We start from the raw sequence: 25,322 nt of genomic DNA, 5'->3' as shown, positions 1-25,322 counted from the left end.
AAAATTAAAATAATTCCTACTTGATCATTGTTTCTACAGTGCAAGTGAATATCTGCTCCACATGGGTGGAAAGAAACATGAAACAAATTGCAGCAAAGAATTTTGTAAAGAGTAAACATTAATGCAAGTATGTGCAAAAATCTTGCATCTATACCATCTGCTACTAAGCAGATTAAGTGCAGAAAGAATGTCCAACCAGGTACTGTTGTGTATATGTGTCAGAGGAATACAGCACTAAAATATAAATGTGTAACTGAGTATGTCATTCGTGTGTCCATAACTTCTCAGAAAATATGTATGTAAGCTCATGTTTCTGTAAACTTTTTGCACGTTACTTCATGCCAGCAAATTATCACAATGTCCAACATCAAATGTATGTTTGTGCATCACCATGTGCATGTCATGTACAGTATTGATTCAGCTGACAATAAATAAATAAATAAATAATTGTATGTGAGGCAAGCACAGGCGAACAGCAGTTTGGTGCAAGGTGCACAGGTGTAAAAGCACCTTTAGGCTAGATGTCTACTCACATTAAGTCACAGGAGTAATCTACTTCAATTTCACTACATCATAAACTATTCCTAATAGCAACAGTCTTTCACTACTGTAACCTGTAGGTGCTAAAAACTGCGTAAGAAGTCTAGACACTTCGACACATTGTGATGGGAAGACTGTGACAACGTACATGAGATTATAAACTTCAATAATTCACATACAATTTTGAATTTCGCGTGGAATAAATCAAACAACTCCGTGGCCTAAAAGCGAATGTAACTGTTCACAGCCTGCCTTCAGAAGATGCTACGAGCTGCAGACCCAACGCCAACCTAGCACAGCTGATCGGCTCATCCGATCGGCATCAGTGTTGCGAATTTGGGGAAAAGTTGCTAGATATGGGGTGTTTGACAAGCACAACAGTCACTAAAATTCATGTTTGTGATTGGCGACTTTTCTGGGGTCTGCTTGAATATATTATGGAAAATTTGAAGACTTTTCACTACGATAACTCCCAATTTATACTCTGTATTTGGTACTTCTATAATACTTTTGCAGTTATGTAGAGAGGCATATGGGGAAAATATGTACACCAAATACTTCTCTTGCAATTGTGGGCTCTTTAGTGCATGAGAAAAAAACTTGTTTTTCATTGTAAGAGGTGAGTAAGCCTTATTTCAGCTTATTCCTGACGCTAGCACTCACCCTACATTCGCCGGTCGGGGTGGTCGAGCGGTTCTAGACGCCACAGTCTGGAACCACGTGACCGCTACAGTCGCAGGTTCGAATCCTGCTTCGAGCATGGGTGTGTGTGATGTATTTAGGTTAGTTAGGTTTAAGTAGTTCTAAGTTCTAGGGGACTGATGACCTCAGAAGTTAAGTCCCATAGTGCTCAGAGCCATTTCACCCTACATTCCAACAATAATCAGTAAGAGCATTGCTGAGTAAATGAACATGATTCTTTCCTGTATTTCAGCACCCACGAAGCAAGAGAAACTTGCACTTGAACTCCCTGATTCCAGCCTGAAGAATATAACAAACATATTACAACAATGAGTCTTGGAGAATGCTGTGTACTGTTATACAATTTGCTTGCAGTGTTGAGTTGAGTTATGTTCACTTCAATGTTTGATTCCAAGTGTGTATGTGTACAAAACTGTGCATTTCACTGGTGTTTCATGATGGGACCTAATCCTAAATATGAACAACATTACACAGGTCTGGGAGTTGTATCCTCCATTTAAAGGGTGGTTACGTTATGTTGAAAATGATACTACAAGAGCCTGTTGTACTTACAAGTGCGAAATTAATGCAAAATTAACAGACATTAAAAAGAATGTTAAAACACAGGAACACAGCCAGTTTTCGGTTCCTTTCAAAAGTTCTCAACAACAGAAGTTCCCATTTAAAAATGAGACTGAAACAAATCTAGATAAATTATCAGAAGCAGGAATCTGCACATTCATTGCTGAATACAGTTTATTTCTGTCGTGTGATCAGTTCTAAGAATTATGCAAAAAACAATTTTCAGATAGCAAATGTCTGAGAGAAATCCAGTTGCACAGAAGTAATTGTAGAGAAATTGTTGTAAACATGTTAGTTCAGCACTTTTCGGATGTGTTGCATCAAGATATATATTATATAATTGCTTGGCATTTGTATACGCTATTTCAGTATTAAAGTGCAAAAATAGCATGCACATTCTTGGATTTGGTGGAATTAGAATTTTGCACAGATGCAGCCATTGTCAACTCAATAAAAGCTTTGTTGGCGTGTCATAAACTCAACCCAAAAGATATGATTGGTGTAGGGGTTGACAATGTTTTCGTAAACACATTAATAAACAATGGTGTATATGAGAGGTTGAAACATGATTTGATCTTACCACACGTGATTATGATGCATTATGTTTGTCATTCATTGCAGAAGAAACGTTGCCAAGAAATGTCGACTTTTTGGTTCGAGAAACCTACAACTGGTTTTCGCATTCTTCTAATCACCAAGCAATTTACAGGGACATTTGTAAAACATTATATGAAGGGAAGGAACCTATGAAAATTCCAGGTGTGTGTGTGACACTATTGCTTTCGATTGAGCCGGTTATTATTATCGCAATGGGAGGATAAGAAACTCCACTTTCAGATTACCAGATCTAAGGAAAACTGCTACACAGCAGAAATGCTGTACAACAAGTATTCTGAAACTGTGAATAAGCTATATCTGTGTTATTTAAAACCAATAGTATAGGAACTGCAAAAGACAATCAAGGCTTATGAATTTGAGAAAATAATTTCAGAAATTAAACTCATACGTGAAACTAAAAATCTCCTTTGTAAATGGTGTATAGATTGGACAATAGAATTCGCTAATGAACTAAGAATTGGGCTTCCTAATTCTAGTCTCTTAAAGACTTAAATGGCTTTTGGTAATACTAACTCCGACGTAACTGAATCCATCATTAGACAGTAGCGGAATATCAGTTTCATAAAATGGCGCAGCCCTAGTAACATATTGGAATTTTGGGCTGACGTAGGTGATTATAAAGATTCCACAGGCATGAATTCCTTCCAAGAGTAATTGGGTCTCGAAGTTAGTGTCAAGTCTTCCCCATTTAAATGTAGAAGTGGAAAGGGTTTTCACTCAAATGAGCATTGTGAAATCAAATAGCGTATTAGGATGACTATCGATACTCTGAATTCGATTCTTACTTTAAGAAATGGGCTACAGCACAGAAGTGTTGTCATTCATATGAACCACCTGGCTCCGTCACTACGTTTACATGCGATGCATCTTCCGAAAGACGAAAAACGAATTTTGAAAACCGTCTTTCGCTGTCGTGTCTGAAGCTAATTTGCTAGCCTCTCGAGCAAGACGAAACCTGACAGCCCAAGCACATTTTAAAACCGGTTGCGTTTTCATGGGAGCTAAAATTCATTGCGGAATTGGAAAATCCGTAACTAGACGTGGATTACCAGAATCGATTTTGAAGCGCTTACACGATCGACCAGCAGGGGTATTGAGAAATCGGTTTACGAAATCCGGTTTTGAGAGCCCCATATAAACGGGGTGTGTATTAAGTTGATAGGTACAATGTAAAGTTACACTAGACAATCTGCTCCTGACAACAGAGCAGCTGGACCTAGTCAGTCATCTTCAAGAATGGAGGGATATGGAAGTGAGGATGAGGACTTTGTAAATGTAAGTTTTAAAAAACGCTTTATTTTAGGTAGTATCTGATTATCGTTATCAGAGTTGTTTAAATATAGTAGTAAGTTTTAATATAATTTGTTATTTTATATGTTTCTATGTTTGTTTTAAATTTGGGGTATTTTGTTTCGAAATGGTAACTTAAATGGCTTTTGGGAACTTTCAGTATCATGTAGTTGGCAACACTGATCGGCACCAACATTTTCTGTCAGTACTAACTACCTCGCAGTTCAGATGTTTTGGAGTTCTGGGGTTTGCGTCGTGTTTGGCGGGACTTACAGACAGTAATGTATCGTAAGCTCGCTTAGTAGCGGGGCGTGTAGTAGGCTTTGTGGGTAGTATAATTTGAGCAAAAGTATATAATCGTGTGAGACATGGATACCATCGAAGTACCTTTGTCTGTCAATGGTGTTGATGTTATAAACGTGATATCCTTAGAACCTAATGATACCCAGAATGACACTAACACAGAGGAAGTTGGTGAGGAAATGGTGAGTGAATTACTTAATGCTCTGTCGTATTTTCTCTGTCGATAGATAGCGACACAATAATGTAAACATTGTTGGGGTGTTACCCCTGACGCCATAGCCTCCTTCGTTGTAGTATGTTGAAATGTTCTGTGCTTATCTACTATTTAGGATTTTTATGTGGGGCGTGGTGCTGTCTTATACGCCTTAAAATTAAATACTGCGCCCTTATTTTTATGAGATTAACATTTCATTTATTTGCGCCTTTCGTTCAGCACAGTCGTTTACCGTTGTTATCAGTTTTTATTTTGGATGAGTTGGGTGACATGACAAAAGTGAGTGATTGTGTATTTGTTTTTAAAATCCAATCGTTTTTAAAATAGTCAACTTTACAAAATAGTAAGATGCGTACCGCGTACATGATAGATCGAAGCCATCTATTTATTACCCATGTAACTAAGTAATAGTATTGCAGATTCATTCATAAATATACCCCAAATGAGGTAGATAGTGTCAAGCAGATATTATTTCTTCCTTGTCTTAGAGTTAATTTTATTATCTCCATTTAAACTGCTCAAGGATCGTTTTGCAACTCCTAAAACAACTTAGTTCAGTCGGATTTGCAACAGAAACTCAGTAAGTCTACATATTTTGCATATTTCCATTTAATGTCATATGGAATAAATAGTGTTCTGGGGTAACTCGCCCTTCAGAAAGAAAATCTTCATTATAAGAGACATCATATTTACGCCAGTGGCTGTAAAACTTTTTTAATCTCACGATTTCAGTTCCGGCCGTAGGCCATTATCAAGTGCAGCTGAAAAATAATATAAACAAATTATTTAACAACTTCGTTGTGTGTCTTGATATTCGGGCGATTACACAGAATTAAAAATGCAAATTGCGAAACCATGTTGCTTACATCTTTGTGGCTGTAAGCTATGTCAACTTAAAGTGAACTTACACATTTATGCCATTGTCATTACTATTAATTACATTAGTGACACTGTTACATATTGCGAGCACACACATCCATATGTCATAAAACAACATAGTCTGTAGACATTCATGTTCGTTAACCCATCACTAGACACTTATGCTCTAAACAGCAGTAAATATGATGTATTTTATATAGTTCTACATGATTGTGAATCCCAGGTATAAAAAGTTAAAATCTTCATTGTTCAAAAACGTGCTGTAAGAAAAATATATAGTGCTCATCCATGCAGTAAATAGCAAATAAAGTGTAGTCAAAGAAAGATGGATTAATGAAATTTTCATGGACTTTAACAATAAGTGGTTCCAGTTTTTTGTCACAAAACTTTGAAAAAATGCACTACGTGCAATTCAGAACAAGATTACAGCTTGATAATACAGAAGTAAACTACAGAATTGCTGAAGTGCTCAAAGAAATCTCTATTTGCAATGCGACTGTTGCCAGATATAGAAAATATGAAAATGAAAAAGTAGACATACTATGAATACTTTGATTCCGTAATGCCATATAGGGTAATTTTTTTTAGTGTAGCTTCAAGCGAATATGTTCCAGGTGCAAAAAAGTGTGATAAGAATTATCTGTGGTGTGACCTCAAGAACATAGTGCAGCAGGAGCTGTTTAGGGAACTATGAATATTAACTACTGATTCCCAATATATTTATTCCTTAGTGAAATTTGTCATTAAAAATACTTTTTTCAAGCAGTGACTCAGTTCACGGAATCAATACTAGAGGTTGCTGCTTCGCTGATGTTGTTTGTAAATAATCCTCTGCAGCTCGAATGAACATTGATGCACATGATTAAGTATCAGGAGAACGAATTGTATTCATTACTCCAAATTAAGGTTGTCTTTAGCACAGGAAGGGGTGCACAATGTTGTGACAAAAATTTTTGATTACATATGCAGTGATATAAAACGTCTGATGGACAGCAGAGTAAAATTTGAAAACAAACTGGAAGAATTTTCTCTGTAACATATTCTGTTCTGTAGAACAATTTCTAATATTGTAACCTACGTGTGAAGGTGAAAGACAGTTGATAGGAATTGCTAACACAATCTGTTAAAAGAAAAGAAAAATGGGGGGAGAGGGCTCAGCGTGTATCCATATTAACAAAGTAATTTGTTGTTTGAATGTATAATACTTGTGCCACATTATTACAGTTTTTTTTTTTTTTTTTCAAATTATCAGAGGAACATGAAATAAACCAACTTGATGAAATAATTCACATCACTGGGTAAATGGTCAATAACTTTAATAGCTGAATACCTCACTCCTTTTTGTGTGACATGAAAATTGGGTAAAGTGCATCATTTCTCCTTCAGATATTATAGTCATGAATTTTACTGGTTTCAAATTTTAATCAATTGTTGACAACAAAATTTTGTGAGGCCCTCAGTGTGCCCAATTGTTTGAGGATTTGTCTGTAAGAAGCTGTTGAGTGGACGCCACGTATTAACCTTATTACTCACTTCTGTGCGACACAGACCTTCTTGAAAAAGGCTTATTACTATCTTCAGATGCTGGTAAAATTCCTTATTTACAGAACCAGTTTTGGTCAATGGACCCTCAGGTTCCCATGTATCAAATAAAACAATACACAAGTAACATTACAGACTTAGTGTCACAAATCTGTTAGCTGGTGTAAATGTTATCAACACACATTTGCACCAGTTAAAGGATTCATGGCAGTTTGTACCTGTGGTGTTAGTTATGTATTATTTTATTTGACATTTAGAGACCTTATAAATGGTCAGTCGACTGAAACTGGTTGTGTAAATAAAGAATTTAACCGGCAGCTCAAGGCGGTAATGTCATTTTTTAAATATACATTTTGACTGAAGACACTGAAATATCTTGAAAATGACACACTGGATCAAAAAAAGTTATAACTCTAATTTGTTTGTTTTTGGGGAACATCAAAAAATACCACACTCAACCCACCATATCACCCCCTGTTTGTGTGGTAGGGGGCAACTTTGAAATCTTCCATAGGGACCCCCATTTTTTATTGTAGATTACTGTTCTACAGAAAAATCTACAAAAGTTTCGTCTGAAGCATTTTCTTCATTGGCCACAGATGCTGCTGTAATAAGAGGAGCAGAAATGAGTGCACAATTGTAATTTATGACATGCTACTCAATGGCACGTGGGATGCCACCTCCATGCTGCGAGGGTAGGACAGGCCAGTATTTCATAACTTCTAATTGGAAACCTCATTCGCAACACCCTATTCCTCCAACATATCAAACAGTGGACTACTCAATGCGCGACGTTGTATCAAAACAAACTGGAGCTCATACATTGTGCAGACGTAGAACACAGTGGCTCTAAACATTACAATACTTGTACAGTGTTAATTGCTTGCACACCTATCTATCATTTGTAGAATAGATGTGCAAGTGGATGATTACTGTTGCAACCATGGAAGATAAAATTGAAATGGTCTTGACTTATGAAGAATGTAGGAGAAATGTCACCTTGTATGCTGAGAATTTTCCGGGGAAAGTTCATTCTCACCGTTCTTTTACAAGGTTGTGAATGCCTTTATATCTAATGGCACCGGCAAAAGGAAACAAGGCAAATGTGTTACAGGAGAAGCTAATGAAATAGCTTTAGTAGAGACAGTGCTACACATTCCATGGATAAGTGCCAGCAATTATACCATGATTAGTATTTTCACAGTAATACATCGTTATAAGTATCATCCAGAACACGTGTCAGTGAACCAAGAACTTCATGGTGTTGATTTCCATAACTGGACAGTGTTCAGTGAATGGGCATGTCAACAAATACAAACGACCCTCACATTCTTTGCCGAGGTACTATTTTGTGATGAGTGTATATTCACAAACCATGTTAGTGTTGTCTGGCATAACATGCATTATTAGACTGTAGACAATCCCCACTGGTTATGGCAAGTTGACCATCAATGGCCTTCATCAGTTAACGCATGGTGTGACATCATGGGAAACAAACTCATTGGTCTGTGTTAAATCAATGCACGTTGAATGGATGAAAATATCAAATGTTTTTGAAACAGGAAGTACTTGTACTATTGCTGGATGTTGCCCCGAAAGTTCGACAACATATGTGGTTACAGCACAACGGTTGCCCAGCGCTTTACGCAACTGAAGCCCAGGAAGTGTTATACTTTGTTTACACTGGTCGGTGGATTAGCAGAGGTGGCCCTATTAATTGGCCTGCGAGGTTGCCGGTTTGATGTCGCCAGTTTTCTTGTGTGGGGATATTTAAATGACCAGTTGTACTAGCAAGTACCAACAGGCCACCACATAAGAAATGCCTGTGCTGACATTCCCACGGCTATGATTCTGCCATTTGTACAGTCATTTGAAAAGAGAATCGTGAGGTGTTTTGAAGTTGGCAAAACAATGTTTGAACACTTACTGTAATTGGAAAAGTAGACTAACGTTCACATTGCGCCATGGTGGTGCATAGAGTTGTGCCCTATTCGATATGTTGGAGGAATACAATGTTGTGGATGGAGTTTCCACTTACAAGGGAACCTCCCCATTGCACCCCCCTCAGATTTAGTTATAAGTTGGCACAGCGGATAGGCCTTGATAAAACTGAACACAGATCAATCGAGAAAACAGGAAGAAGTTGTGTGAACTATGGAAAAAAAGGCAAAATATACAAACTGAGTAGTCCATGCGCAAGATAGGCAACATCAAGGATAATGTGAGCTCAGGAGCGCCATTGTCCTGTGGTTAGCATGTGCAGCTGCGGAGCGTGAGGGCCTTAGTTAAAGTCTTCCCTCGAGTGAAAAGTTTAATTTTTTTATTTTCAGACTGTTATTCCTGTGGAGGAATCAGTTGACCTATGACCTTGCGATCAAATGGTTTTCGGTTCCCATTGGAGAGGCACGTCCTTTCATCTACTAATTGCATGGTTTTGCGGTGCGATCACAAAACACAGACGCTAAACTTATTACAGTGAACAGAGACGTCAATGAACGAACGGACAGATCAAAACTTTGTGAATATAAAGAAAGTAAACTTTTCACTCGAGGGAAGACTTGAACCAAGGACCTCTCGTTCCGCAGCTGCTCACGCTAACCACACGACCAAGGCGCTCCTGAGCTCACTTTATCCTTGATGTTGCCTATCTTGCACATAGACTACTCAGTTTGTATATTTTGCTTATTTTTTCATAGTTCCACACAACTTCTTCCTGTTTTCTCGATTGATCTGTGTTCAGTTTTTCAAGGCCTATCCACTGTGCCAACGTGTAACTAAATCTGAGGGGAGTGCGATGGGGAGGTTCCCTTGTTAGAAGTTATGAAATACTGGCAAGTCCTACCCTTGTAGCATGGAGGTGGGGTCCTACATGCCATTGGATGTTAGAGGGCCATTGACTAGCATGTTGTAAATTGCAATTGTGTACCCATTTTTTTTTTCTTTGGGCTATAGAACCATCTGTGGCAAAACGAAGAAAATGCTTCAAACAAAACTTAGGTAGATTTTGCAGTAAAATCATAATCTGCAATAAAAATCAGGGGTTCCCATTGGAGATTCCAAATTTTCTCCCCACCACCCACACACGGGGTTGGGAAGGGGGGGGGGGGGAATTCCAGTGTGGTGTCATTGGATATCCCCCTCAGATACAAACAAATTGGAATCATAACTTTTTGATCTGATGTGTAGATTTTGAGATACATCAATGTCTTCAGTGAAAATGTACACCCTGTACATGACCTGTGGGGCACCGCCACCTGATCACTGTTCTCCAAAGATATGTTACCCCATAATTTGATGCTATAAGGTATTACTAAATGAAATGTTGGGCAATAAGTCAACTTTTTGACATTTTTTCTCCAAACTATGCCTTTATCTCTAATGCAAAAGCTGCAGAGCTTAGAAGTTTTGGAAGATATATAAAATATTTCCAGCTCAAATTCTTATGAATATAGACACCAACAAATTTTGAATATTGCATTCCATTCATCGATTAACTGCTGTACAATACATGTGAAGGTGTGGTCAAGAATTTTGCATGACAGCATATTGCTCGTGCTGTGCTCCTTGCCTAACTCCAGTCTTCTTGGATAGCTGACTCTAGACATGTAAACATCCCACTTTTCTGCACGCCTGCATTTGTGTCCTCCAGTCAGTCCAAAAAAACTGGTTCAGGATTTCCCTGTCAAAAGTGAGATGTTGCGATCATGAGAATGAAAAGGCACTTCTGTGATGAAGGCACTACTTTGATGCACTTACAGATGCTGAAATGCATGTGTTGCCCTATTGTAATGTGACAATGTGTTGTAGTTAACCCCTTTCATTCTTAACCACCACTCTGAAACCCCTAAGTAATCACTAATTGAGTAGTATGGGTTACTTATGAAAATAAACTTTTTTAGACAGTTGTATTTAGTATGTCCTAATCTTCTTTGTCTCCTTGGGAAATTTATTATATATTTTTATTCTCTAATAGAACATCCTGTTTTGACTATTTTTCTCTTTTTCCTTGGCAAATAAAAGTGCAAACTGGCCTGTGTTCCACGGTTATGTACATAAATACTAGCAAAATACTAATTAATGCTTCCCGGAATTGCATAACAGATTGGTAGATGTACTCACTTTGTGCATTAAGGATATCAAGTTTCTTAAACAGTTCCTTTCAATGAGATCACTACTTGTAGTTACTATTTGAATGACCTTTCTCTGCAGCTGAAAAATTTATTTATTTATTTATTTATTTATTTACAAGTTAAGTTCTGTAGGACCAAATTGAGGAGCAAATCTGAAAGGTCATGGAATGTGTCAGCACATGAAATTACAATTAGAAGTTTAGTTTCACTAAATTCAACTGCCACTCCACAGCATTCAAATACCTGTTCAGTGCAGTGCCATGATATGTCTACAAACTCAAATCAAATACTGTTCTTTACATGCATGGCCACTCCCCCACTCCGCAAAAAACTCCTTGAAAAACAGCCAGGTAATCTGTACCCTGGTAAATGAACCCTTTGAATTGTCAAATTATTTAAGTGGTACTCTGATATACCAATAATTTCAGAGTCAACATCTATAAGCAGTTCACTAACTTTATCTCTAATACCTCTTATATTTTGATGAAGCAGGTATACCTATCACCTGACTCAAATCTAAAAAAGGTGCAGCTCTAACACCAACTACTACAGGAATTTTTCTGTGAGTGATACCATCACCACCCACCCCCCACTACACTGTCACCTCTAAGCTTTGTCAGCCTCCCATTCCCATACCTATGGAGGTGCAGGCCATACCTAGTGAAACCCGATCTACTGATACTCAACTTGCACCATTGCAATGTGACCCGTGCGCTCTGCCATCAGTGCCTTCTCCAGCCCCATGTTAATGTGCGTAACGGCCGCATTAAGATGAGGCTGATCGTAATGCTGAAACAGTTGCACGAAATGCACATTAGTGCCACCAGTACCACATCATCATGTACATCATATTCCCCCATCCCTATAAAGACGATTTCCTGCTCCACCCACTACGACTACCTGATCCTCCTTTGTAAAATTCCTACATAACTCCCCTATGCTGTCAGTCACCTGAGCCAACCCTGCACTAAGCTTCAGTGCTGGTGACCTGGTACTACCTTCCCAGCACTTCCTTCAACTGCCGGCACACACCTCTACCATGCGAACTACCTAGCAGCAGAACCTTCTTCTTTCTGTTAGACTTTGCAACTGACCTAGGTCACCTGACTGCTGAGGACTGCTGCATGTTTCCTACATCTACAGCTACAAGAGGCTCCTCTCCACTCAACTCTGATAGTTGGTCAAATCTATTGCATATATGCAAAGTATAACTGTCTGAATACCTCCTCCTGCTAGCCTTCAATCTACAGAAAAGACTCCCTTGGCTTAGAACTGTGTGTACAAATGAGCAGGTCACCATGACCCACTGGCTATTGCAAAATGATGATTGAACAGCAAGGGCAAACATTGCTGATGGTATTGTTTTTGCCAGCGTCTTGGCATGTTCATTCTGTGTTATGACAGTCAACGTTCTTTCCTAGAAATGTTGTTTGTCTGCTGAATGTGACATAAGTCTTTCCTCTTCATGCTTTTGTGCATAATGTTTGTTTTCCTTATGTTCAATTTTAATTTGTTAAACACTACCTAATTGTAAAGACCCTTGACGGTCTCATTTGCTTTCTCTAGTGAGAGTTTTTATGTTTAATCAGTGACTGAGGATGTCACCAGCAAAGGGAACATGTTCTCAATGTCTTGTACTGCTGGAAAAATCCTTGGTACATATTACGAACAGAATTGGACCTAATACACTACCCTGAGGAACTCTGCCTGTTTCTTGCCTGCTAATTGTTTTACTAAAAATTTATCAGTGGATGTTTAAATCCTGTTTTCTTAATAAGACTGGAACTTGTCATTTCCTATTCCTCTCGCACCTAGTGCTTCTAGCTTGTTTTGTAGTAATTTATTTTCAACAGTGTCAGAAGCCTTAGACAGGCCTAAGAATATGGCTGTAACACAGTCATCCTTGTTAAGAGCTTGAGGTAACACTTTCATGGACTCAGTAACTTCTGATATTTTACTTCTCCCATCTTTAAAACGGTTGCATTTATTCATGATTGATTCAATTATTTTTGAGAATTCAGACAGTAATGAAAGTGGCCTGTAATTTTAATACTCTCCACAGTACCTTCCTTAATAACAAAGGTTCAACTTGGGCATGCTTTAGATACTCAGGAAAAATACCTGAACTAGAGGACTCATGTATCATGTTTATTAATTAGGCTTGTTACTCCCTGCACATGCCTTCAGAACAAAGACTGGAGCCTCACCTATCTCTAAAAACTTACTTTTTTTATTTCTGTGTTGTGCTCCTGACTTCAAAGTTTGTTTTTTTGTGTGTGTGTGTGTGTGTGTGTGTGTGTGTGTGTGTGTGTGTGTGTGTGTGTGTGTGGGGGGGGGGGGGGGGGAGAGAGAATCATCATTGTGCTTGCTGTGTAAGTAATTGAGGGTGCTACAAGTGCTTTAGGAAGAAATTGTTTAAAGTTCTCTGAAATACCAGAAAAATAATCATTTACAAAATTATCCAGTTCCTGAGGATTTCCTAGTATTCTACCCCATCTTGATTTGTATGTTGTTATACTTGTCTGCCTTTTCCCGTTTATTGTTTCATGACCTTCCACTCTACTTTGATTTCATTTTCTGCATTATATATTTTGTTATTGAATGATTTTTAAACAGGCAGAGTCCTCCTGCACACTTATTATATTTGAGATAGTAATCAAGGAATTGAGGATAATTGTGCAGTGCTTTTGTAAAGAACTGAGGAATTTAAGTGTCTGGTAGAATTTTCTGATACATGCAGTTATCAAGCAAGCAATTTTTGTTGCAGCTGCTGTAGGTGTGGCTACTTTTGAAAATGTTTCCTCCAAAATTAATTCAAACAATGTACAGAATTTAGAGAACTTAGCATATACATTGTTTTCCACGGGTCAACTGAAGTTTCCAGGACCGCCTGCCTGCTTTGACCCATGCACCCCTGCGGGACTGGGGGTTAGAATAGGCCCACATTATTCCTGCCTGTCGTAAGAGGTGACTAACAGGAGTCTCACATGTTTTGGCATTTATGTGATGGTCCCCTGTAGGGTTTGACCTCCATATTTCGGCCGGGCGATATGGCCGAGCGGTTCTAGGCGCTTCAGTCTGGAACCGCGCGAGCACTATGGTCGCAGGTTCGAATCCTGCCTCGGACATGGATGTGTTTGATGTCCTTAGGTTAGTTAGGTTTAAGTAGTTCTAAGTTCTAGGGCACTGATGACCTCAGATGATAAGTCCCATAGTGCTCAGAGCCATTTGAACCTCCATATTTCCAAATTTTTCCGAAGAGCGAGCCAATTCGGGAAGGGCGCCTTACATGGTGCATAGTGTCCATCACGCACTGAGATCTTTAGCCCGCTTTCTCTTCGTCGCATTGCAGTCCCGCTCACTCTCGGTCTCTTGGGCGAGGATACATTCCTGGGTGCAGTTTCCGCCATCCTCTATGCTGTGTTGATTTCTGCACTGACGACAGCCATGGGCTTCTTTGCACCTGATATCCAGAATAGTAGCCAGTCCGTTGTGGCGGTGTTGGTTGTAGCCCCCTGACAACACAGGGATCGCTCTGCTGATGACTGCGCCGTTAACTCCCCATGTATGCCAAGGAGTAGATCTATCTCCCTGGGGCATCGAGACTCCCGGCAATGGCCATCCTGCCAGGTGGCCCTTGCTGCGGCTGGGTGACGCCTGTGGTCGGAGTGGGTGGCATCAGGGCAGATAACATGTAATGAAGCGTGGCACATCTTCTCTTGCTGGTGGCTAGCCGCCAGCAGTCTCTAAGCATTCCAGGGCTCAATTTAATGCAAACACGTATGACCCCAAATCATTTCCCTCTCTGGCCACACCATGGGAGGAATGAAAGGCTAAGAATGGCAGCGAAGCTTATTCACCCCGCTACCTAGTATGTAAGAGAGCTGATGTGGAATCCTTTGTGTCCATGAAGTCTGTTCTTTGTAGAGCATTTAGAAGACAAGTTTGGGGTCAGTTTTGATAAAAACAGCATCCTCTGCCCAGTCACGGGCATTACTCGCTTGTGACAAGTTTGGGGGGGGGGGGGTGTTTCAGTTACCATCACACCCCATAAGAGTTTAAATATGGTCCTGGGTATTATATTCCACAGGGACCTTCATTTGCAGTCTGAAGATGAGCTGCACGCCAATTTAGAGCGGCGAGGTGTTAATTTTGCCTGGTGCGTTCATCGGGTTCCGAGGGATAATCAGGTTGTCACTGGTGCACTGCTGTGATGTAAAGCTCTATATCTCTCCCCCGCGCCCCCCCCCCCCCCCCTCCCCTTGCCTTTACAGTGAGTGTGTCCCTCTTCAGTCACCTTTAGAGGCTGTCGCTGTTTGGGTGTGGATGCCTCTGGCTGTTACTGTCTGCAGTCTCTATGTTCCACCTGATGGCGATGTCCCGCAGCATGTATTGGCTGCGCTGGTAGCCCAACTGCCACCACTTTTCCTGTTATTGGCGACTTGAATGCCCACCGTAACTCTTTGTGGGGTGGATTGGTGGCAACAGGCCAAGGCACTGTCATTGAGCAATTGCTGGCACAGCTCAACCTTTCTCTTTTAAATGATGGTGCTTCCACACATTTTAGTGTGGCGCATGGGACATACTCAGCCATCGACCTTTCGGCCTGCAGCCCTGGCCTTCTACCGTTTGTCCAGTGGAGAGCGCATGACGACTTGTCCTGTAGTGACGACTTTCCGATTTTTCTGTCACTGCCCCAGCATTACTCACCTGGGCGCCTCACCAGATGGGGTTTGAATAAGGCTGGCTGGTTCTTGTTCTCCTACATTGCCACTCTTGAGCCTTTTTCTCATGGCGCCATTGATGTGGTGGTTCACACGATCGCCACTGGCATCATTTCTACTATGAAATCTGCAATTCCCTGTTCTTACTGGTCTCCTCGGCGGAGGACTGTGCCTTGGTGGTTGCTGAGGCAATTAGAGATTGCAGGCAGGACCTCCAGCATCATAAGTGCCACCCATCATTGGAACACCTAATTACCTTTAAACGGCTCTGCTCCGAGCCTGACGCCTTGTTCACCGAGGGCAGCAGGAGTGCTGGGAACAGTATGTCTCCACCATTGGCACCTGTACCTCTCCATCGCCGGTTTGGTGCAAGATTAGGCGAGTCTATGGGTACCAGACACCTGTCAGCGTACCTGAATTAGACACGATTGCAGAACTCTTAGAAGAGCATTATGCTCCAAGTTCTGCTTCTACAAATTACCCACAGGCCTTCTGAACCCTGAAGGAGTGGTTGGACAGTCGGAGCCTTTCATTCCATACGCACCTCCCCAAATCATACAATGCTCCATTCAGTGAGTGGGAATTCCACAATTCTTTAGCCGCTTGCCCTGATACGGCTCCCAGGCCGGATCGCATCCACTATCAGATGCTCAAACACCTCTTGGTGGACTGCCAGGGACACCTTCTCGACCTTTTCAACTGTATCTGGGATGAGGGTGAGTCCCATCTTAATGGCAGGAAAGCGTTATCGTCCTAGTTTTGAAGCCTGGCAAGAATCCCCAGGAGGTGGACAGCTACCACCCCATTAGCATCACCAACGTTATGTGCAAGTTGGTGGAACACATGGTGAGCCGGAGGTTCAGTTGGCTACTTGAGTCTCGGGGCCTTCGGGCTCCGTCCCAGGGTGGGTTCTGTAAGGGCCGCTCTGCCACTGATAATTTGGTCTGGCTGGAGTCTGCCATCTACATGGCATTTGCCCGCTGTTAGCATCTTGTTGCCATCTTTTTTGACATGTGGAAGGCGTAAGATACGACGTGGTTACATCACATTCTCACCACACTTCATGGATGGGGTCTTAGGGGTCCTGCTCCCGCTTTTTATTGAAAATTTTCTGTCACTTTGTTCCTTCCGTGTTCAAGTTGGTTTCTCCCGAGTCCAGGAGAATGGGGTTCCACAAGGCTCTGTCTTAAGTATCTGCCTCTTTTTAGTTGCTTTCAGTGGGCTAGCTGCAGCTGTGGGAATGTCCATATCGGCTTCTTTGTATGCTGATGACTTTTGCCTGTACTATAGCTCCACTGGCATTGTGGTTGCTGAACGGCAGCTACAGGGTGCTATACACACGGCGCAGTCTTGGGCCGCCACACACAGCTTCCAGTTTTCGGCTGCCAAGACCTGTGTCATGCATTTCTGCCGGCATCGCACTGTTCACCCGGAGCCACGGCGAATCTCTTGCCATGGTGGAGACACACATGATTTTGGGCTTGCTTTTTGATGCACGGTGACTTGGCTCCCTCCTATTCAGCAACTTAAACGAACATTGTGGTGCCGTCTTAATGCTCTCCATTGCTTGAGTTGCACCAGCTCAGGTGCCAATAGGTCTACCTTTCTACGACTGTATCAGGCATTGATTCAGTCCCGTCATGATTATGGGAGCCTGGCTTATGGTTCGGCATCACCTTCTGCGTTGCAGTTGCTTGACCCCATACTTCACTGTGGGATCTGACTCCCAACTGGAGCTTTGTGCACAAGCTCTGTAAACAGCCTACTTGTGGAGGATCCGGTGCCAATGACTACCGGCCGCTTATGCTGCACATGTTTATTGCTTGCCCGGGCATCCAAATTACTGTCTCCTGTTCCCCAACTCGGGCGTCCATCTTCCAGAACGCTGGCTCCGGTCAGGGTGTACGATCGCGGTTGGCATCCGGGTTCTTCTCTCTGGGCTTGAGTTTTTCCCTCTCCCACCTCTTTTCCAAGCCCATATACATATACCCCCATGGTGTGTGCCCCGCCCATGCCTTTGGCTGGATTTGGCACAGGGCCCGAAGGACTCAGTCCCTCCTGAGGCCCTCTGCTGCCACTTTCTTTCAATCCTTGCCGCATTTCACAGCTCTGACGTGGTCTATACTGACAGTTTGATAGTTGCTGGTCGAGTTGGTTATGCTCTTATTCTTGGGATCATTCTGAACAACGCTCACTGCCTGCTGGCTGCAGTGTTTTCACTACTGAGCTGGTCGCCATCTCTCGTGCCCTACAGTATATCCGCTCCTGCTTAGGTGAGTCCTTCATTATCTGTAGTCGCTCCCTGGGCGGTTTTACGAGCTATCGACCAGTGTTTTCCTCATTCTCGTCTGGTGATGGCCATCCAGGAGTCCATCCATAGTCCTGCCTGTTGTGGCCACTGCCTGATACGCTCCCTGCACTTCTAACGGATGACACTGCCATGGCAGGCTTAGTTTTGAGTTTTATTCTTGCAGGGTGCTTTTATCGCTTGATCTGAGGGTTTGTCTCTGCCTTTTGTGTTGAGTCTGGCCTTTGGCCTACGGTTTTAGATTGGGCTTTTTAGTGTGTCTCTTGGTGGTTGGCTTTTCTTTTCCATGGTTGTCCAACCACTGTAATACTCTGTGTGTTTTTAATTCCTCTTTTCTGGTCTTTTCTATGTCTTTCTTCTTGTATGTCATCCCATGTCATTTCCGTTGCTTGTTTTTGTTCCTTGTGCGCGTTTCATGATCGTGGAAAATGGGACCGATGACCTTTGTAGTCTGATCCCTTCAATCCCCACAAACCAACCAACCTTTGACCCATGATGTACCGGTTGGAAAATGTGTTGGCATTCTCTAGTGTGGGACATTTATATTTTTCAATTATTTATGGGTGCTACTCAAGAGTCATTGGACTTCTTGAGTGTTAAGTTACGAGAACAATATTGACAGTGTTTTGTGGCACTTTGTTAGAGAGTTATTGGTGGTTATGGGCAATACATTTGTTTTTTTGTATGGAATTAGAAGTGCAGTGTGTTGTTTACAGCTGATATTTAATTGCATATTTTGATTTTTGTTACTTACGGATATGGCAATGAACTTCACAAGCAGGCTCCTGCAGGCTACAATGACGACATGTTAATCACGATTAATTTTCTACAATCATTTGATAAAATTGACAAATATGTGAAGTACAGTGTTTGTGGAGAAGGTATGAGATGCGCCCAAAGCTGCTACATCTCGGACCATTATACAGGGTGATCAAAAAGTCAGTATAAATTTGAAAACTCAATAAACCACGGAATAATGTAGATAGAGAGGTAAAAATTGACACACATGCTTGGAGTGACATGGGGTTTTATTAGAACAAAAAAGTTCGCAAAATGTCAGACAGATGGTGCTGGACAGCAAAACTGCTACTGTGACGGGTGAGAGGTATACCGATATGTTACAGAATCGCATCATCCCCTGCCTGGCTGATAAACACCTGCCGAGACATATGATGTTTATGCAGGATGGCTCTCCACCCCATATTGCTAGACGCGTGAAAGATCTCTTGCGCGCGTCATTTGGTGATGGTGTGCTCAGCCGCCACTTTAGTCATGCTTGGCCTCCCAGGTCCCCAGACCTCAGTCCGTGCGATTATTGGCTTTGTGGTTACCTGAAGGAAAGTGTATCATGATCGACAGACATCTCTAGGGATGCTGAAAGAAGGCATCCGACACCAATGCCTCACCATAACTCCGGACATGCTTTACAGTGCTGTTCACAACATTATTCCTAGACTACAGCTATTGTTGACGAATGATGGTGGACATATTGATCATTTCCTGTAAAGAACTTCATCTTTGCTTTGTCTTACTTTGTTATGCTAATTATTGCAATTCTGATCAGATGAAGTGCCATCTGTCAGACATTTTTTGAACATTTGTATTTTTTGGGTTCTAATAAAACCCCATGTCATTCCAAGCATGTGTGTCAATTTGTACCTCTCTATCTACATTATTCCATGATATATTCAGTTTTCAAATTTATACTGACTTCTTGATCACCCGGTATGTGGTTTTGTTGGTGTGACAAAAGAATGGTGTTATATCTGGAGGGGGTTCTGGCTTGAGAAGTCTAGGCTGGCCGTTCAAGAGATTGGGTTAATGAAATATTATTTTTACTCTAGCTAGATTGCTAACTGTGTGTAATCTGACTTTGGTTATTAGTATGTTGTAGAGTTTCATTCGTTTCCTGTAGCATGTAAAGTGTGGGTGTTAATGCACATAATAGTGTTTCTTGTATATTGAAATTGACGTTAATGCAATTTTTTATGGATTTGTGCATTTTGTTGTTCATGTTTGTTTTTCTTACATGGGTGAGGTGAGGTCTTTAATATTAGTTATATTGGCTTGTTTTGGATTATGGTATTACGTGGTGTATCATTTGGCCCTCTGATTCCCACAGTTGTCCCATTGGCTTCATGTTGTTTCTGCAGTTAAATATTTTTCGTGTTATTTGTCTGTCCTTGTGTATGAGATGTCATGGTCACCATATTGTATATGCTTGAAATAGGGGTGTCCACTATCTTGGTGATGCCATGAGTCAAAGCTGGTGGGTGGTACTGCAGTCTTTGTGTCTGCCCACTTCATTTCAGGTGCCCAAGAAAAAGTATGTATTTTATGTTCAGGGAAGATCCTTTTGTAGGCCTGCAGGTTTGCAAGATTTACCAAGCGTCTCTTTAGCTTTATAATCTGACAATAATTATCAGAAAGGCCAAGAAAATTTTAAAGTATTTATAAATGTTCCGTATTGATACCTCTAAGTACATGATCTAACACTGGCATTGAGTTTTTTATACCCTAGAGGCAGTGTTTGCTATTTGGCCCTGCCGAAAGTGTTCAGAATGTTTAGGTAGTTATTACGAATTTTGCCCTTAATGCCTGTGTTCATTTCCATGTCTCCATACAGGCCCTATCATTATGTGCATTTTGTGGGTGAGGCTACTTACAGGACTTACGGTAATGTGTTGAAGAAAGTGTCCACATGACCACTAGGTGAGCAATACACGTGCAGAATGATCATTTTCTTAGAGATATGTAGCTTTGTTAGTTCAATGGCTGCCAATTCAAAGAATGAATTTCAAGAGTTAGCTGAATTTTCTCCATTAGGCTTGAGTCTAATACTTATCATCAGCAAATACAACTATTTTGCATCTTGTGTAATTGTGTACATTACCTGGGTTTGTTGATGTGAAACACTGCATTGATTTATTTAAATGGATGAAACCCAATTACCAACAAAGATCCTTGATACCCCAATATTTGAGCTTGTGGGTTGATCTGTACCAAGTGGTCCAGCACTGGTTGCTTGATCATCTCAGAAAATTGGTATTAGCTGGCTGTATTCCCTCATGTTTGGTGATAACATATTTTTAAAAATTTTTTATTGGTTATCATTTAGAAACAGTGGCCATTTTTTTCAGACTGCTAGCAGTTTTTTGCATTTATAAGCATCTGTGGTTTTTTTTAAAAAATTATTCAGTAATGGGTTACCTCAGACCTTCAAAATAAGAAGCATGGAGTTCAGCACACGCTGGACTTGAAATTAAAACTGTGGTCACCTAGCTGAATGTATTCCTTAATGTATTTGCAATGGCTCAATGTGGTGTAATGGTGTGCCGTAGTTACTACTTATAGAATGTCAATGGCGAGAACCTTACACTTAAAAGAATACACATTTTAAAAAGGCTTTTTTGAATTTTTTCATTCTTTGGCCTGCAATATCTGTGTTAGGGGACCACATAAAAATGTAGAAATTACACACTTACTAGACCTTTATGATATCAGAATTCAGTATAAATTTCAACTTTGATATTCAATGGGAAGTTGAGGAAAAAATACCAAAGTGAGTCATAAATGTGTTTCTTAGTATCTGCAATATGTGGACTAATGAATAAAGTTTATCAATTACGTAATTTAAACATATCTGATAACTTTTTTAAATTAGTCAACTAATTAAATTATCTTGTTCTCATCTTACTTGTTTTTGCTGTGTTGTTCATTGAACAACAGAGAAATTACTTCTCAGTTTGGGCATTTGGTTAAAAGTTGGCCCACTTGCAGTTGTAAATTCCAGGGGAGACAGCTTCTTTAGTACACTTCTCACAGGCATCCAGACTTAATCCTTTTCAAATTTTTCGTAAGTGAGGTTCTTGGTTTTGGTGGGTGGTAAAATATAAGGTGCAAATCTTTGTTTCGACAAACAGTATTATCAGCTTAAGCAATCCATCACTGTTTGCCATAAACACAAGCCTCTGTCTCCTTATTTGGAAGTGTCAGTGGTACATGTTTTCCACATTGATGTTCAGTATCACGAGCCGTTGAAGTGAACTTTGAGCAATTAAACAATTAAGTGCTCGGGTGTCTTTAATCTTGTGACAATTATTGAATCTTTCCTCCAAGACCTTGGTGTAGAGTTCTTGTATTTTGCAAAAACATGGGTATTCCCTTTTACCTGTTCTTTACAGATGTTTTTAAATTTCTCGAGGTGGTGAGATCAGATTCTCGTAAGTCAACTGCAGACTAGCTTTTTTGACAGCTTGCTTTGTTGTATACCTGATGCCATCACACACGTTCTTCCCATGGTATGATGGAAAAAAGAAGGTATTATTCTGCATCAGGTCCATGGTCTTCTTCGTGAAAGGATATGTTAATGTTTTGTTTTTTGTTGTATCACCATCAGAGAATCTCTGTTTATGGAAGGGTGATGCTATTTCGTGTAGTTTAATTGCAGTTGAAAAGCGTGCACTGCTGTAGCATTGTGTTAAAGTTAGTCACTTATGGCACAAAAATTGTGACTCTTTATTTTAACTTTGTTTTTATAATAGAACACAAATATATCAACTGTGGCATGTTTGTTTACCCAGTAGTGCCTTGTACTTCATCTGGAACAACAAAGGAATAGTTGCCAGATAAGTCAGCAAGAATGAAGCAGTCATCAATTTCCAAGGTTTGCATTTTGTCTTTCAGAAATTTACCCTGAGATTTGGCAATAAAATGATGCATTTTCAGGTCTTCAAGGTAAGCTAAAAAAGTTCAAAAAACTCTTCTCATGGTTTTGTAATTGTCACAATTTCCATTCTGTCTTGTCACCCATTGTTTGTATTCTATATTGTCAGGCATGAAATCGTCTTCTTCAGATTCTTCAAACATGTCAAGGAAAGCTTGTTTATTGGGATAGTATTGATATTTTCCCATGATCATACAATTGTCACTGTCAATATTGCAAATTAGAAATTCCAAAAAGTCTTTATAGTTAACTCAAAGACTGTCCCCATATATCATCTGGTGACACAGACTAACTCTTAAGATTATGGGTGTCAGATGCCCCTGCAACAGTACAGCATTTCAGTCTCAACTTGCAAAATTTTGACCTTCCAATTTTAATGTCAGAATTTTCTTTTTTGAATTCAGTGAATAGTTCATTTAAATCACACAATATTAACATTTTTGTCTCTGAACCTTGGTACCATTTTCTGTTAGTAACACAATCTTTTTAACCAGACATGAAATGGCTGTGTCATCTTCATAAAACCTAATAACCTTTTCAATCATGTTTTAATTTATGCAGTTAGATGCATTTTTCTTCTTTAATGCGGGTAAAATTCCCTGCTCTTCTACAACTGCCTTGTTAATTTAACCAAACATGTTGACGCATTAAGTTCATCACTAACTTTTGCTAAAATCCAAGAATTTTGGTAGTAAACTGATAATCTTAACTTTATCCGCTTTGTTTGAAATATGACATTTAGTTTTTAGCTTTTCTATCAAGTCACCATATTTTCTCTGAGAATTTTTAGAACTTCCATCTGCTTTAGTGCAACTTTTCTTTTGAAATGAAACTTCCAAATTCTTTTTGGCAGTGGTTGCCACTTTCTCAATTTTTGCATTCAGTGCAAAAGGTCTTTTTTTCTTCACTTAGTTCTCTAATTTTAGTTGCAGCTGATACACCTAGGATTTCAGAAGCTAAATACACTTTTTCTATAGTTTCTGGTGAGTCACAAAGTTCTATAACTAAACTAACATGATCCCTTTATTGTTAGTGACAAATATCTTAGAATAACATGTTGGACATAATGAATTTCCCAGTATTATATTGACAAAAGGGCTTTTATTTTTAGAATAGTGATAATTTTTCTCTCGGACCTTCTGTTACAGGCTCCTTATGTTTCTTAAAAGGGTCCAAGCAAGACAGGCCAAAAAGATGATGAAATTTCTTTAAGTATTTAATTTCATGCTATTTTGCTATTTGCAAGTTGGGTTAACCTCTGGAGCCAACTCTTAAGTAAAACAACACTTTTTCGTCTTCATTGTAGTCTTCAATTAAAGTAATGTCTTTAGAAAACACCCCCCCCACACTTTCATGGCAAGCTTCATTAATAAGAACACCAATAGAGCACTGAGACTTCATTGTTAAACTGCACACTTCAAAAGCTTGTTGTTATCTAAGTGTGCGTAAACAGATGTTGGTGGAAGGGGGAAGACAACACACAGACTTATACAGGCTTGTCTGTGAACCTATAAAGTTTTGCAGATGCTGTCTGCTAGCCTGTTGTAACTTCCTGCAGAGGATTGTTACAATAAATTATGATTTGTTACTTTAACTTCATGTATTTTTTCGAGCATGTAAATTGTATGATTGATATACTTAACTCCAGTTGCTACTGGACATATAATGGCTAGTGGAGATAATGAGTCGCAGATAGGCACAACTAAGAGACTGTCAGAAAGTGAGCTTTTGGCCAACAAAGACCTTGTTAGTTGAAAGCTCACTTTCTGACAGTCTTTTTGTTGTGACAATCTGCAACTCAGCATCTTCGCTGTATGGTGAGTAGCAACTATCCTTTTCATGATATTGTTACATTCCATCCTGGATTCTTCATTGTTTGATATACTTTAGTCCATTAGTATAGATATTGCAGATATTAAGAAACATTTTTTGATTCATATTGGTAATTTTTTTTCATAACTTCCCATTGAATCTCAGAGTTGAAATTCATACTGAAGTTTGATATCATAAAGGTCTGTTAAGTGTGTAATTTTCTGGTTTTTATTTGGTCCCCTAACAAAGATATTGCAGGCCAAAGAATGAAAAAATTAAAAAAATCCTTTTTTTAAAGCTTGTCACCATTAATACTCTGTAAAAAGTAACTATACTGTGTAGTGTAGTAGTGCAGAAAATATTATGGATGAGAAATTACTACTCCTTTGGAAAAATGCTGTTCAGAAATTGATTTTTTCTTAATTTTGACCAGTAAGTTTGAATCATTACAAATACATTAAGGAATACATCCTATGCCAACCTATTCATGGGCCATTTAGGGGAATCCTTCCTAAACACCTCACCTGGGTCAGATTCATTGTTGATGTCTTTGCGATCTGGATCGGGGGTGAGGACACACTGTCCACATGCCTCCAGAACCTCAACAATTTGTCTCCCGTTTGCTTCACCTGGTACTACTCAAGCCACCTTCCCAGATGTTGACCTCCACCTCAAAGGTGGCTTCTTCAGTACCTCTGTCCATATCAAACCTACTAACCACCAGCAATACCTCCACCTTGACAGCTGCCATACATTCTATACCAAGAAGTCCCTTCCATACAGTCTAGCCACCTGTGGTCGCCGCATCTGCAGTGATGAGCGGTCCCTCTCAAAATATACCAAGGCTCTCACTGAAGCCTTTCCAGACTGTAATTATCCTCCCAACAAAAACAAGTCTCCCATGCCCTATCTTTCCAGTCTCCCACCACCTTCCAGTCCCACTGTCCGGCCACAGAGGAGCACTCCCTTCTCA

At 40.2% G+C, this 25,322-nt stretch overlaps 1 protein-coding gene across 1 annotated transcript in view; it reads left to right on the top strand.

Moving 5' to 3' along the window:
• The first annotated feature begins 3,899 nt into the window (after positions 1–3,899).
• The window catches only part of LOC126184772 (DNA polymerase epsilon subunit 4), a 64,566-nt gene continuing 43,143 nt past the window's right edge, over positions 3,900–25,322 (top strand). Inside the window, exon 1 of the mRNA XM_049927325.1 lies at positions 3,900–4,196. Coding sequence (XP_049783282.1) covers positions 4,080–4,196 — 117 coding nt within the window. The 5' untranslated portion in view covers positions 3,900–4,079. The remainder of the gene's footprint in view (positions 4,197–25,322) is intronic.

The sequence above is a fragment of the Schistocerca cancellata genome, chromosome 4 (genome assembly GCF_023864275.1).
Source record: "Schistocerca cancellata isolate TAMUIC-IGC-003103 chromosome 4, iqSchCanc2.1, whole genome shotgun sequence".
NCBI classification, from domain to species: domain Eukaryota; kingdom Metazoa; phylum Arthropoda; class Insecta; order Orthoptera; family Acrididae; genus Schistocerca; species Schistocerca cancellata.
This window is presented reverse-complemented; position numbering and strand designations above follow the sequence as displayed.